Here is a 15,168-nt window from a genome sequence, read left to right on the forward strand (position 1 = left end):
TGCAGGTGGGAGCCGGGGGCTGGAACCAGGATCCTTCTGCCGGTCCTTGAGTTTTGTGCTACCGGCGCTTAGCCCGCTGCACTGCCGCCCGACTCCCACAATTGTTTTGTGTAATATCCAAGTGGAAATTAAAAGCATTTCATTGTTATTTTCATCTTAAAAATATTTTAGTTATTTTAATAAGGGACACAAAGAGAACGATACAGAAAGACCAGAACTTAGCTCAGCTCTGGCTGTGATGCTGGGGACTGAACCTGGCACCTTGGAGCCTCAGGCATGAATGTCCTTTGCAGAGCCATTATTGCTTTCTTCCCAGCTCAAGACCTTCATTTTTAGCAAGCATAAGATAGAACTTTGCATAGTATGGGTAACCATATTCTGAGTTTATTTTTTTTATCACCACTAGAACTTAACCTGTTGGGCTTTTTTTCAGATAGGCAAGACAGTGTCACACACCCCAGAACCAAAGCATCCTTTGGTGCTGAAGCAGGGGGTTCAAACCTGGCAGCACTGCATGGCCAAACAGGGCTCCGCTAGATGGTTTTGCTGGCCTGATTTGACCTCCTTACTATCACTACTTAATGAGAGAGAGAGAAAAGCAATTTTCTCTTAATTTATTACTTCATGCAACTGTCCTGCTTTCTGACCATACCTATTAGCAAACAAAATGTAGTTGTCTACATGACTCTAGTGATGGGGGTCTGTGACTTTTAATGGAAGAACAATTGGATTTCTACTGGTTGGAATTTTTTCTAATATTCAGAAACCTGCCCTCTTAGTACACAGTTCCTTAACGATTCATTGCCTATACACATAGCATGTATGTGTATATATACATACATCCATGTATGTGTACACATATTCATTTTAGAAAGGGAAGGCCTGCTTGCATTGGAAATAAAAATGCCCATTGAAAACTGAATAGGAATGAAATTTAGAATATACTCAACTTAATTTCTGAATCCTGCATAAAGTCTTTCCCACTTAAAAACAGACACCCTGCAACCTTTCAGATACAGATCAAATATCACAAATGAAGTTATGTGCTACATACAGGTTGCTTGTCTTTTTTTTTTTTTTTCAGTAGCTATGTTTCATCTGTCCTGTCCACAGATGCACTACCCTGACTGACTCGTTGCCGTTGCCTGTACACTCAGCACGTATATACACACACACACACACCAATGTATGTGCACACATATTCATTTTGGAGAGGCCTGCTTGCATTTGAAATAAAAATGCCCATTGAAAACTGAATACTACTAAAAAAAAAAAAGCAAAGAAAGTCCACAAAATAAGTCATTTCAAACCAGAGACAATGTATTTTTTTTTCATTTATTCAAATTCACTGCAGGAAATAAACACTAAAAGATTAAAAAAACAAAAATCCACACTGCAGTATGTACAGTTTCATGACATCACATGAAGAAATTAAATTTCTAATAAAAAGGACAAATTATATTACTGATAAGATTGCATCAAAATTGGTTGTGTCAAGCCCAGAATCCACACCGTGAGTGGTGAAAAGCCTGTATCCCATAGCTGGAACACTCCTGGCATAGCGCTATGTTTCCGGTGGGATGAAAAGTTCATGGAAGTAACTGTGTGAACTCTTTATGTCGAAAAGTGGTTGACTTGGTTTTAAAAAGTTTTAAGACCCTTGGATTCAAAGCACATTCTCTCACGAAGCTTAAATCACGTAAGGTCATGTCCAGAAATGGAATGCTGTCGTGTTGGGATGGATATCTGATCTGATCTAAGACATTTTGCCAAATGCAGATAGATGCACAGGGTCCCCCATGCACTCCTCATGCAGCAGATAATCACAACTTAAATAAAAAGGTTTATTCTACACATTTGTCCAGACTTGCCGCTGTATACACACATGCACAGTTTTTAGACCTGTCTGATTATATTTACACTTATACAAGAAATATACAGAAACCAAAAGAATTCAAAGGCTTTTCTGTTGCATTAGAACAATACAAAATATGTAATTTTTTTCATTAAGGAAATCACTATTTACATCACCTTTAAAAACTGATTTTAACATCTCCATGTAACAAGTCAATATATATATATATATACACACACATTATATATATATATGTAAAATATATACTCTCACCAGCTCATTCTCTTGTAAGATGCAGTGGAGAATAAACAGCCAATACTACCTGGCTGATGTCAGTGAGTGCTGCAGTACCCTTTCAAATGACTTCATAAGGAAGAAATTGTCTAGATATCTAAGACAGTCCTTGAGGATGTGTATTCTTGCTAGCTCCATACGCATGAACAAAACTGTGTGTGTGTGTGTGTGTGTGTGTGTGTGCGCACACACTCTCTCTCTCTCTCTCTCACCACCTTTCTTTAAAAATCCTCCTAAACCCATACTCAGGGCATTCTTTAGTAAATCAGATCAGCATTCTTGGCAGCCATACTCATTTATGTAGGACATATCATTACTCCTTTAATTGCTGACAATAAAAACAACCAACAAACAACAGAAATAAAAATAACAACACTGGACTCCATGGCACTTTTTTTTTTTTTTTTAAATATGAAAACTCTTATTTTCCCTTCACCATGGGTCAATACCAACATTTGTTCTAGCACAGCTCTAGGGTTCCAAACTTTCTCAGTGACAAGAAAACAAAGTCTTTTAAAAGCTTTGTCATATATAGAATAGACGGTAAGAATGTCATAGAGTAGAAATGGGATGGAATACTCATTGGTCAGTAAAATTTTAACTTCAGAGTAAGTACATACTTTCACTCCTCCGTGACGTAACACTATATTCACTCTTGATGATTACACCTATAATCTATCTAGTATAGAAATAACTGAGGGAAAAAAATAACCATTTAGAGGTTTTAAGAAGTAACATCCAATTTCCATATAAAAATCTTAGAAACAACTTCAAATAGATTTTTTTCCCCCCTAATAGTTGTTTATATAACTTTTTGATAGGTTGGTTGCTAACCTGGCTCACAATTAAAAGTTAACTAGCTGTGGATTATAAAAAGTAAACTCAAAACCATGGGGTTGTTCTAAGATTAAAACTTGCTCAATAAAATATCAAATTCTTCCAAGATAATATCAATATTTATTTTTAATCACTATTTTTTAAATAATAGATTCCAATGGAGTGACTGTGTACAGTTCTGCTTTGGCTATGTGCCCTTAGTTGATCTGAGTGTAGTGCCTCTCTTGGGTTTGAAGTAAGTGTTTTCATCTTTGTCAGCGCTGCTCTTACTAGGACAATGGTTTTAGTAGAAGTTGAGGATGTATTCAGGAGAAGTTGCCAAACCATCCTGGAATCACCTGAGTTTGTTGGTTATGTGGCCCTGTTATTCCATCCCTAAGGCTAATAAGTGATGTTACTCCTTAGAACACATGATCAGATTTTCCTGAGATGTTCAGCCAGATAGGAAAGTTGTCCCCACCACCCAATGTTTGTGTCATAAAAAGTATTCTGAACCCGAATTCGAAAGACATAACGGTAATTATATGAACGACGATACTGCAAATTCTTGAGTTTGTATGTATGACTATATTGGGGAAGTACAGGCATCACGTAAGGTTTTATTTATTTATTTTTCTTTCTTTTCAGTTTTGTGTTATGAGAAAAGTCATGTGCAATGAGTCTGAAGCCCTAATGTGCAGAAGAAACACCTAGGGAGTGTGTTAAGACGCAGATGTCACCTGCTTAACAAAAATTCTTGTTGGGTAGGTCTGAGGTATTGCCTAGGAATCTGCATTTTCAACAAGTGCTCGCAGTGACTCTAACACAGGAGGTCTTAGTCCGGTTTTAAGAAACCCTGGTTCTATGACTGACAGGTACTACAGAAGTGGTGAGAAGCTTTTATACGAAATGGTGAAAACCATCCAAAGAGAAGCAGTTTTGCTTCTTTTAAAAACAACTTCTTAAATATTCAGCTTTTCAGGAAACCACCTAAAGATAAACATTAACTCTCTTAATTCTGTAAAAGGAGGAATATTAGTAAAGTCGATAAAATATAAAAATGGAAATTTGCCTTTTTTTTTTTTTAAAGGATTTATCAAACTTCCATTAGGTATAATCAATTTTTACCAAGTAGTACAAGGTTTGAAGAAACATTTATTGAAAAGGTCTGGGGAGGAGCAGATATATTGGAAACCACAAAACCCCTTCCAAGAATTAAAAATAAACTTAATAAACTTTTTTTTTTTTTAGCAAAAGTGAAAATTTTAGCATATTTCCCCTTAATTTATTGTTTAGTTGGATGATTAGTGAATCAGCACAAGTTTTTTTTTTTTTTTTTTTTTAAATTCAATAACTGAATCCTTGAAAGGCATTTATTGATTTGGATTTCTGAAAAATGTGTTGTGTGTGTGGTTTTCTGTGAAGCAAAATAAAGAACCCTAGTAGAGGCAGCAAAACACATTAAGCCACTTATGGATGGAGAGTGGCATTTTCATTTCTGCCTACTTGTGATCATAAAGAATTTCATTCATACGCTAACTCACAGTTGTCCAAAGCATACAGAAGTGTCAAACAACCAATAGTTAGTTCAGTAGCTTCCTCATGACATCTAACAGAAAGCGAAGAGTAGTATGCATATTTAAACATCACCAGTAACCAAGACTTTTCAAAATGAAAAAAAAAAAAAAGAAGAAAGTTTCAATTATACCATGCTCTACTCAAATCATGCTCTTATTTATACAGATCTCAAGTTCGTACTAATTAGTTTTTTCATAAAAAGAAAAAAAAAAAATCCAGAGCTGGATGGCAGGTCCACTTCATTCTGCTTCCTTTTTTATTGTGAGCATGTTGCCCAAAAGTCCATAGACCTCTCCATTCGCACCATGGGGGCGAGAGGCATTGTTTCCCAGATGGTTACTGTAAGGGGTTCTGGCGTTAAAGAAAGAAGCCTTAGTTTCTCCAGCAGGAAGTAATTCTTCTTTGACGCCCATCTGTGCTATGCTTTCAGCAGCTGAGGGTTCCCTCCAAACGTCCCTGTCCTGTGCTTCCCTGGCGGTAACAGAACTACCTCCTTTCTGGAGCATGTAATACAGTATTGGGTTTGTTTTGGTGAGTCTTGGAGAGTCTTTCTCATACTCGTTCTTATCACCATCGGTGATAACCCACTTGATGGGCCCCTTCTCGCTGGACATGGAGCACCCCTTCAAAAGCCCAGACTCGGCTCTAGAGCCCAGGCAGCCCAGGTGTTCAGAGAACTGGGGGGTCACAGGAGTTTTCACCACTCCCGGGTAGGGAAATGTCCGGTTATCCGTGCAGCCGTGGGGCTGTGTGGAACCGTACACCAGACCATTCAAAGAAGAAAGGCTGAACTCAGGTTTGCTATTGGTCACAGGATTTTTGTGCCCTTTCTTTTTATTCTCGACAGCGGAGTTACTCCTGGGCTGCGACAAATCTCTCACACAGTTTTCTGAGAGAAGCAACTGCTTTAGAACATTGAAGCTTTTGCTCTCTTTGGCCCAGCTCCTATGTTCACTCTCGTTGGCCGCGACGTGACTGGCGGGCTGTTTAAATTCAAGGTCGTTTCTGCTAACTTTCAGCTCTGGCTGGTTAAGGACAGATCCATACAGAGTCTCTGGAACACTGTGACTGCTGGCAGCATCCACTGCGTTATTTTTCATTTTTTTAAATGGATTTTCCAGTGGCTCAGTATAAAGCTTCCTTTTCTTAGGGGCCATGCAAAGGTTCTTTGATTCTAGAAGTGTCAGTTCACTATTTCTGGGGCCGGGATCCAGATCGTCGCTTAGATAACTCTCTTGATTCTGTCTCAGCAGTCGGCTCAGGAGACCATTCTTGGAGAAAGAGAAGTCCTGAGGCAAAACAGGCTCTGATTTAAAGTCCTCAGATGCCGGTAAGGCGGCTGCATTTCTCTGCACGGTGGAGGTCACACCCAGGAAGGGGGGACCCTTAGCTTCATGGCTCAAGGGCACACTCGCATTATGGGCGTGTAAGTCATCGCAAGGCTCGGCTTTTATTTTGACCATGAGGATTTGTTCACTTAGGGCTCTGTCTGCCTGTTCCTGAGGACTTTCATCTCGCAGAGGGATCTTCTCTTTCTTCTCCCCCTTCCCTTTGTTAGGGCTTCCCAGCAGTAACTGGAGAACAGTGCGTCTCTCCAGCAGATTTTCTATTTCAGAACCACCAAGTCCGGGCTCAGGGTCTGCTGCTTGAGTACTAAAGGCTTTCTTTTCTTCCACCGCATTTGTCTTGTGTGCGACCAGAGGACCATGCAATCTATCCATCCCGGCCAGGGGTTTCTCTGCGTTGACACTCAGCAGCTGTTTCCCGAGTCTCTGCTCTTCCCCTGAAGCGGCAGACTGCATCACACCGCACTGCGCTAGATTCTGTAACAGTTTGCTGGCGCTGAAAGTCGCGGAGTTTTGCGCCCCCCCTTCGTGCTGGACCGCTTTCTCTCCCGGGGGCTCTCTGCTCTTCGTCAGGTCCATCATCGGGTGACTGGGTGTGGTGTTGGCGGGTCTTTCGGCCTGAGTGCCACAGGCGTACGCAGGGGGGTTCCACCTGATGACCAGAGAGTGCTGGGAGAGGTTGATGGGAGACTCGGCACCGGCGGGCGCCGTGAGCGGTGGAGTGCTCCCCGCAGGAGTCCTGTTGGCGCTGGGGCTTTCGATCACAGAAGTCCGTGCGTGATTCTGCGGGGCACACCGCGCCGCGGGGCCGTCTCCGTGTGCTTCCTGAGGGCTGCCGTTCCTTTCGGCGTTCTCTTCGTTCTTGTGGCCGAGTAGCAGCTGGAGAAGGGTGACTTTCTGGTGTGAGTTCAGCTTAGGATTCTTCGAGGGCTCGTGATCTTCCTTGACATCCACATCAGGGATTTTCGGATCCCAGGTGTTGAGCAAGGACTGAGTGAAGTTATCCAGAGACACGGGCCGGGCAGGCTCAGGCTTTTCAACACGATGCTTGCAGGACAGGTCGATGGGGACACAGTTGGAGTAAGAGCTTTCGTCGCCGCTGCTCTCATCTGTAAAGCTCGGGTTGTTGTCTGAATACTCGTCGACGGTGGTGGGCGTACTGCTATCCTCAAAAATGCTTCCTTTCTCACTCTGATGATGTCCGTTCATCGGCTTGGGAATGGTCTGGCTTTTCAGAAGATGTAAGAGCAAACTATTACTAGCAGCTTGTTTGAGATTGTTCCTCTCCAGAGAGTTCTTATAACCTGCAGTTTTGGGGGAAGAAGGGCCCAGACCCATTGGGTTTTGAAAGGCTGCACTTTTGCCAGCCGTGGCTTTGCCTGGCGTTCTTGCCTGGCCATTGAGATGGCCGGACGGGCCTCCTTTGGAGAGCTGCGCACCGCCGGCCTCCTTCTGGCCGTTCTCCTGCAGCCTGGCCATGGCCGCCAGCCTTTCACTTGCCGCCTGGTTCGCGTTTTGGGTTTTGAAAGCGTGTTCCCGCGAATACTGCTGCAAATGGGCCTCGCTGGAAAGGAGCAGCGCTAACTGGCTGCAGGCGACACTCGGCTTGGGGGAGGTGGCGGGGCTGGCCCTCTTCTCCACCAGGCTGGCCACCGCCTGCAGCCGCGCGGCGCAAGACAGGGGTTCGCTCACCGCCTTGGCGCCGCCCTGGCCCACGTGGTGGGGCGACTCCACGAACCTGTCTCGGCCCAGGTTCTGAGCCACGTCGGGAAGATCAGGGGCAGGCTGCTGATCTTTCGTCTTACTCTTCTTCAGCAACGTCTTCAGATGGCTCGATGCCACACCGTAGCACCTTAAATCCTTCTCCACTTTTAAAGAATCGTGCCCGAGGGCATATCCCTGCTCCTTGAGGCTCTGCCTGATCTGCTGCGACAGAGCAACGGTCTGAAGCCTGGAGCTGAAGGACTGGAGCAGAGAGGCCAGTAATGTGCTGTCCTGTTTGCCTTTGGGCATACTGTCAACCATGCCAGCCAGCAAAGCCTCCTTCTTCACGTTTAAATTCACGATGGAGTCAGAGAGCCTCTTGCTGTCTGACTTTGCTGCGTTCCAGTCCTCGGAAGACTGCAGCAGCCGGGCTTTCTTGAGGTGCAGCACGCCAGAGCCCTGATACGTGCCGAGCACCGGACCATGACTCGGACAGGTGGGAAAAGCACCGTCAGAGACGTTAAAGTTCTGGGCCTCTTCATCCCTCCCAGCAGACTTGTGGTCGACGGCAGTCCCTGAGCCCTCAGCTGCCTGATGCATCAGTAATCCTTCGAGGTACGTTAGAACGACAGAACCCGGGTGCACACCAGAGCCCAGCTCTTCCCCATGAGTCATGTTCAACACAAGTGATCGCAAGGGCCTGGTGTCTAGTCACTGGGAAGAGTAGCCGCCTTCTGGGAGTGAGAGACGATTTTAATGACTGAGTGTCCGTGTGTCACCTCCCATCGTGATCAGACACAAGGGATGTGGCATTCCGATGAGGGGTTCTTGTGGCGATGACGAAGTGGAAGGCAGATGGACTGCAAATGCAGTCGGACCACAGCTGATCAACTCCCAAGCAAAAAGCAGCAGAATCCCATAGCACACGGCAACCAGAACAAGTCCTTAGTGAATGTGTTGTTTCTCCAGCTTTTGCTCTCGAATAAAAGCCAAGTATCAGTATCCTAAAAAACAGAAAAGTAAAAGACTTAAGGAGGTACAGAACTAGAATGATGTATGATGCTAAAAGTAAATATATATATATATATATATATATATATTACTTGATATACTTCTACATAACACCTATATGCATTTTAGTTCTATCTTTTATCATTTCTACTAGATTTGAAATCCCTACCTATGAAAACCTATGAATTAAACCACACTGGAAAAAGAATCAAATTTATCAGAGAAGAAAAAAAAAAAAACAAACAAAAAAAACACCTTAATGTTACATAACTGTCTTTGGACAACAGACTTACATTTGATAGCCACTTCTAAACACCTGGTATTCTGAATGCCAGTACTTTGTAGAGATCTAAGTTAGTTATTATTATTATTTTTTAGTTATTTATTTTTCTGAGAGAATGTGAGAGACAGAACGAGGCACCGCCTAGTCCCAGCATATGGAAGCTCTAGGCTTGAGTCTGTGGACTGTGGGGTTTCAGGCATCCAAGTCCTGTACTCTGACACTCTCAGGCCTGGGGAGCTCTATTTTCAAAGAACTGAAGACACTAACAAGTATGAGATTATTTCTGTATTCCTGTGTAAAGTGCAAGAGACAAAATCTTACCCATAAACATTTAAATGCAATCAGAAGCTTATTCACCCCTTTGTTTTTATCACGATTGGAGGTGGGGGGAGGAGGAGAATAAGAAGAATGGCTTAATCCTTTAGTGCTTATTTAGGTCTGTCAAAGGTTTAATATTTCTATTTCTGTTTAGTGTATATATATATATATATATATATATATTTTTTGCCTCTCACGAATCCACTGCTCCTGGAGGCTATTTTCTCCCTCTTATTGCCCTTGTTGGTATTGTTGTTTGCTGGGGAATTATGCAGATACAGTCTTTGTCCTCAGGCTTTGCCACTTCCCGAGATATTCTCGCAGTGCCCTTTTCAAGCAATCCTGTCCTGACACGTCACTCCTGGGTGTTGACCTATAAAGCCCTCCCACTTCCTCCCTCTCTTGCAGCTTTCCACTTCGGAGGTTAGAGGCAAAAAGGGTGCTGCAGGGGGCGGCCATTTTTGGCTAGCTCCACGTGGCCCGAACCTCTGTGCTCTGAGGTGCCCTCGTGAATAAATAATTGTGTTCCCTCTCCGCTTTCCTTTCTCTCTCCTCCTCGTCCCGCCGCAGCAAAGCGACACCTGGCGCCTTTCACCTGACAGGCCTTTGCCCTTTGAGGCAGGAAACTCCCCCCTCAGGCCTCCCCTTGGCATCACACTGGCTCTTGCTGCTCTCCTACTTGTTCCTCCATGTCTTGTGCCAGTTCTTTTGAAAATCCCTGTACGATACAGGTTTCTGTTCACTCCACACTCCTGATACTATGGCCATTAGTTAAAAAGAAAGGGGGAAATGTTGGCCTGCTTCTAAATTCTCCTTCTAAGACCCCTTCTGATTCATTGGTTTAACTCCCCCCCTGCTTAACACTGTATTCTATTTACATAACCACTGTTAACTAAGCACCACCCTGCCTCCAGGGCACTGGTTTAATCCTCCCTGCTTAACCCTGTATTCTACTTACATAACCACTGTTAAGTAAGCACCGCCCTGCCTCCAGGGCATTGGTTAATCCTCACTGTTTTGCATGCTTTTTCCTTCTCCCCACCCCCTATCCTAGTACATCCTCTTTCGGACCTGACACTTCTGCCTCAGGATATATAAGGACAGGACTGTGATTAGAGATAGCTTAGATTGTGCTGCGTTCCTCATGAATAAAGACTGAACTGCGTACCACTCAGCCATGAGTCCCTGGTGGTCTCTCTCTCTCTCTCTCCTGCCCGCAAAGCTAGCCCGACAGTTGTTGTTGTTATTGTTGTCACTGTTTCTGGATAGGACAAAGAGAAATGGAGAGAGGAGGAGAAGACAGGGAGGGGAAAGAAAGACAGACACCTGCAGACCTGCTTCACTGCTTGTGAAGCGACCCCCCCCCCCCCCGCAGATGGGGAGCCGGGGGCTCGAACCGCGATCCTTGTCTATCCTTACACTTCCATAAGTGTTTAGTATATTCTTAGCATGTGCAGAAGAAAGCTTACAGGTGAGCACGTAAGCCAAAGTTGTGAAGATATCCCTAATAAACTCTTTCTACTCATATTATTTCTTTTTACATGATCTTTTTAATCTGTAAGTAAAATATAACCTGAGCTGAGAAAAAGCTTTTGAAATGAAAATTACAATTATCAACAGGTATAGAGGGAGGTACTTGCACCCATTTTCAGTTGAGAACATTGGATTATAATACAAATACATATAAGCATATATCAGACTAAGCTATCACATCAGCTTACTCAAGAGTGGCAAGAAATAAATCTAGAATAGGTCTGAAAGGAAGACGAGTAAGTCCTTCCAGAAAATTCCAAGTCAAGTAGGTGATTTTAAACTGAGTTATTTTAAAAGAAATTCTAGAAACAGCACCAGTGATTACTTGAAGCATTAAAAAGAAAAGCCTTCTTATAGCAATCTGTTTTTTTGGAGGATGAATCTGTAAATCAAAGACTGAGATCCGCCAAGGAACTGGATCACGTGACAATCAGTGATGGTATTTGCCACCAGAACTCTCACAGAAAATGCCTAAGAAAGTAAAGATTCCCGAGACTTTAGGCTCTGGTTCACTCAGAACCCTTTAAAACAGCTTCATTCGGGAGTTGGGCAGTAGCAGCGGGTTAAGAGCATGTAGCGCGAAGTGCAAGGACCGGCGTAAGGATCCCCACATGGAATGAAGCAGGTCTGCAGGTGTCTATCTTTCTCTCCCCCTCTTGTCTTCCCCTCCTCTCTCCATTTCTCTCTGTCCTATCCAACAACAAGGACATCAATAACAACAATAACTACAGCTATAAAAAACAAGGGCAACAAAAGGGAATGAATAAATAAATATTTACAAAATTATAAAAAAAAAGATTGCACTGTACACTCTTTTACTCAATAAAGCTCTATTTATTTATTTATTTACATTCAGTTAACATTCTTTCCAAAAATGGAAAGGTGGGGGGGAGGGACAGAGGGATAGATGGAGGACAGGGAGTAGAGAGACTGTGTTTGATTTTTGATGTTAAATTTACATCTCCGTTCCATCCGATCTGGTAATCTTTGGGCTTCCTGAATCCCTGTACGTATTCTGCCCACCCCCGGCCCCAGACTAACGAGATAAAAAGATCTTGAGTCACTATGTCTTTGCATAAAGTTTAGGAACCTTTCTCTTCTTCCTCACCCTCCTGGAACTCCTCTGATGAATGCATTGGCCTGTTTGATAGTGTGCAATGGGCTATCTGTTTTTTACTTTTCATGATTTTTATTAGTAATTTCATATTGATTAACAAGACTGTCAGCTAACAGCGGTACAATTTCATACACTTCCCACTGACGGCCAGAGTTCTGTGTCCCATCCCCTCCACTGGAAGCTTCCCTATTCTTTACTCCTCTCTCTCTTTTTTTTGTTTTTCAAAGATGATTTAAATTATCACTTTTTTGAAGGATAAAAAAAAATCCCTTTATAAAAAGCTCTGCAGGGAACTGAATGAGTCAAGTTTCCTCAGACAGTTTTCTTTCCCAGCCTTTATTTTGTGTTTTTTTTTAAATTTCTTTATTAGGGAATCAATGTTTTACATTCAACAGTAAACACAATAGTTTGTACATGCAGAACATTTCTCAGTTTTCCACCTAACAATACAACCCCCACTCGGTCCTCTGTCATCCTTCTTGGACCTGTATTCTCCCCACCCCACCCACCCCACCCCAGAGTCTTTTACTTTGGTGCAATACGCCCAATTCCAGTTCAGGCTTTCCTAGCCTTTAAACAACTATGGTGGGAAGAATCACTAGGCATCCGTCCTTTCTTTTTCAAAGTTCTGTCTGTTCACTCCAGTAGTATGATATTTAGTTAAGAAGTGGAGAGGGAGGAGAGGAAGGCTACTAAAATTTTTTTTCATTATCTTTGCTTATTTACTGAATAGAGATACCCAGAAGTCAAGGGGGAAAGGGGAGACAGAGAGGAACAGAGACAGAGAGACACCTGCAGCCCTGCTTCACCATTCGCAAAGCTTCCCCCCCTGCAGGTGGGGGCCAGGGGATCAAACTCAGGTCCTTGCACACTGTAACTAACATGTGTGCTTAGCCAGGTGCACTTAAACAGCCTTCTTCAAGTTGAAACTTCTTTTTTGTTTAAAGTTGTTAAGTATTCGCCATCAACATTACTACAGATTTGCCAACATAATGCAGCTTCCTTATGTGCGTTTTACTCAGGAATGTAGTCAAGTCTTCAGCAAAACATGCTGTTCTATAAATCGTAAAATTAATCTCAATTTTTTTTCAAGTAACTTAATTTTAAATTCAGAATTATCATCTATAGCTCGGAAAGTGGTTTAGCAGATAGGGCACACCGTTTGCAAACCAGAGGCCCTGGATTTGATCCCCAACAACATAAAGACTGTGCTCTGGCCTTTCTCTCTATTTATCTATACTTTAAAGAAAAAAAAAAAAATAATAAAAAAACAGCCTTAAAGGGCCAAGAATAAAATCGTTCTCCTAAATAAACACCAAGCTCTTCATAATTTTAATGATTTCATTTAATTCTCAGTACGCTGAAAGTTATCACCACTTGTCATCTGTGTCCAACAACTGTATTATTAATCTGAAGACAATCCATGATTTATGAAGACGTGAAAAAAACAATTCAAAATTTTAATAACAACTTAAACACAGAAAACCCAATTCTAGAATCTATTTATTTAGCCAGAGATCAAACTCAGAGGTGTCACCTCCTCTGAGACTGAAAGAAAAAGAGAAAGAGATCTGGAAATAGCTGACCCATGAGTCAGGAAGCCCCTCTAGCCCCAAAGCAAGCAAACAAATAAAACAAAAACCAATGGAAAAATCAGGCAGTTGAGGTTGTTGTATTAAGACAATAAATAATAAGCTCAATATTAACTAGTCTACTGGGTGAAAATACTTTATTTCTTTTTTTTTTTTAGAACAATATCATTATGGTAATTATCTGGGACGATGAATGTGTTAGCCTTACAGAAACATTATTTTTGCAATGAGTATGTGTATACTAAATCAGATTGTGTCAAGGTCTCACCCAATTTTTTTTTTTTAAAGAGAATAGAACAAAAGCTACACATTTTTAAAAAAATTTTATTTATTTTATTTATTTATTCCCTTTTGTTGCCCTTGTTTGTTTTTTTTTTGTTGTTGTTGTAGTTATTATTGTTGTTGTCGTTGTTGGATAGGACAGAGAGAAATGCAGAGAGGAGGAGAGAAAGATAGACACCTGCAGACCTGCTTCACTGCCTGTGAAGCGACTCCCCTGCAGGTGGGGAGCCAGGGCTCGAACCAGGATCCTTATGCCGGTCCCTGTGCTTTGCGCCACCTGCGCTTAACCCGCTGTGCTACAGCCCGACTCCCAAGCTACACATTTTTATCTGGGAACAGAAAATACCCAGAATCACCAAAGCAATACTGAGAAAAAAGTACAGGACTGGAGGCATCATACTCTCAGATTTCAAACTATATTCTGGGGGCACTGTAATAAAAACTGCCTGGTATTGGGACAAAAATAAATATATTGACCAGTACAATAGAAATGAAGCCCAGAAATAAGCCCCCAGACTTATGGTCATTTAATTTTTGACAAAGGAGGCCAAACTATTAAATAGAGAAAGGAGTCTTTCTAACTAATGATGTTGGGAAACTTGGGTTGAGACATGCAAAAGAATCAAACTGAACCAGTGCATTTGCCAGAAACAAAAGTAAATTCCAAATGCATCAAGGATTTGGATGTTAGACCAGAAGCTATCAAATACTTAGAACTCTTGTCCATCTAAATTTTATAGGCATCTTCAATGACACAAGTCCAACTGCAAAGGGAATACAAAGACCAATGGCACTTTATCAAATTCAGAAGCTTCTGCAGAGCAAAAGAAACCACCACCCAAACAAAATGACTCCTTAAGTAATAGAAGATCTCCACCTGTCACACATCAGACAAAAGGCTAATAATAACTAAAATATACAGAGTCCACTAAATTCAGCAACAAAAAAAGAGATGGCCCCATCCTAAAATGGGGAGAGGATATGAACAGAATATTTACCAACGAAGAGATCCAAAAAGCTAACATATGAAAAAATGCTCCAAATCATTATCAGAGAAATGCAAATAAAGCCAAGAATGAGATACCACTTCACTCCTGTGAGAATGTCACACATTAGAAAAGGTAACAGCAGCAAATGCTGGAGGGGTTATGAAGGTTATGAAGGTTATGGAGGGGTTATGATCATGGAGGGGTTATGAAGGGGTTATGAACCCTCCTGCACTGCTGGTGGGAATGTCAATGGGTCCAACCTCTGTGGAGAGCAGTCTGGAGAACTCTCAGAAGGCTAGAAATGGACCTACCCTATGACCCTGCAATTCCTCTCCTGGGGATAGATCCTAAGGATCTCAACACACTCATTCAAAATGATTTGTGTGCACCTATGTACACAGCAGCACAATTTGTAATAGTCAAAACCTGGAAGCCACCCAGATGAGAGGC

At 42.3% G+C, this 15,168-nt stretch overlaps 1 protein-coding gene across 9 annotated transcripts in view; it reads right to left on the reverse strand.

Annotated features, from left to right (window-relative positions):
* Window positions 1-1,314: 1,314 nt before the first annotated feature.
* Window positions 1,315-15,168, reverse strand: part of NRIP1 (nuclear receptor interacting protein 1) — a 110,059-nt gene continuing 96,205 nt past the window's right edge. For all 9 annotated transcript variants that reach the window (XM_060172150.1, XM_060172154.1, XM_060172155.1 and 6 more), the window contains one exon: window positions 1,315-8,597. In XM_060172150.1, coding sequence (XP_060028133.1) covers window positions 4,783-8,268 — 3,486 coding nt within the window. In that variant the 5' untranslated portion in view covers window positions 8,269-8,597 and the 3' untranslated portion in view covers window positions 1,315-4,782. The remainder of the gene's footprint in view (window positions 8,598-15,168) is intronic.

Source organism: Erinaceus europaeus, chromosome 14, assembly GCF_950295315.1.
Source record: "Erinaceus europaeus chromosome 14, mEriEur2.1, whole genome shotgun sequence".
Classification (NCBI taxonomy): Eukaryota; Metazoa; Chordata; class Mammalia; order Eulipotyphla; family Erinaceidae; genus Erinaceus; species Erinaceus europaeus.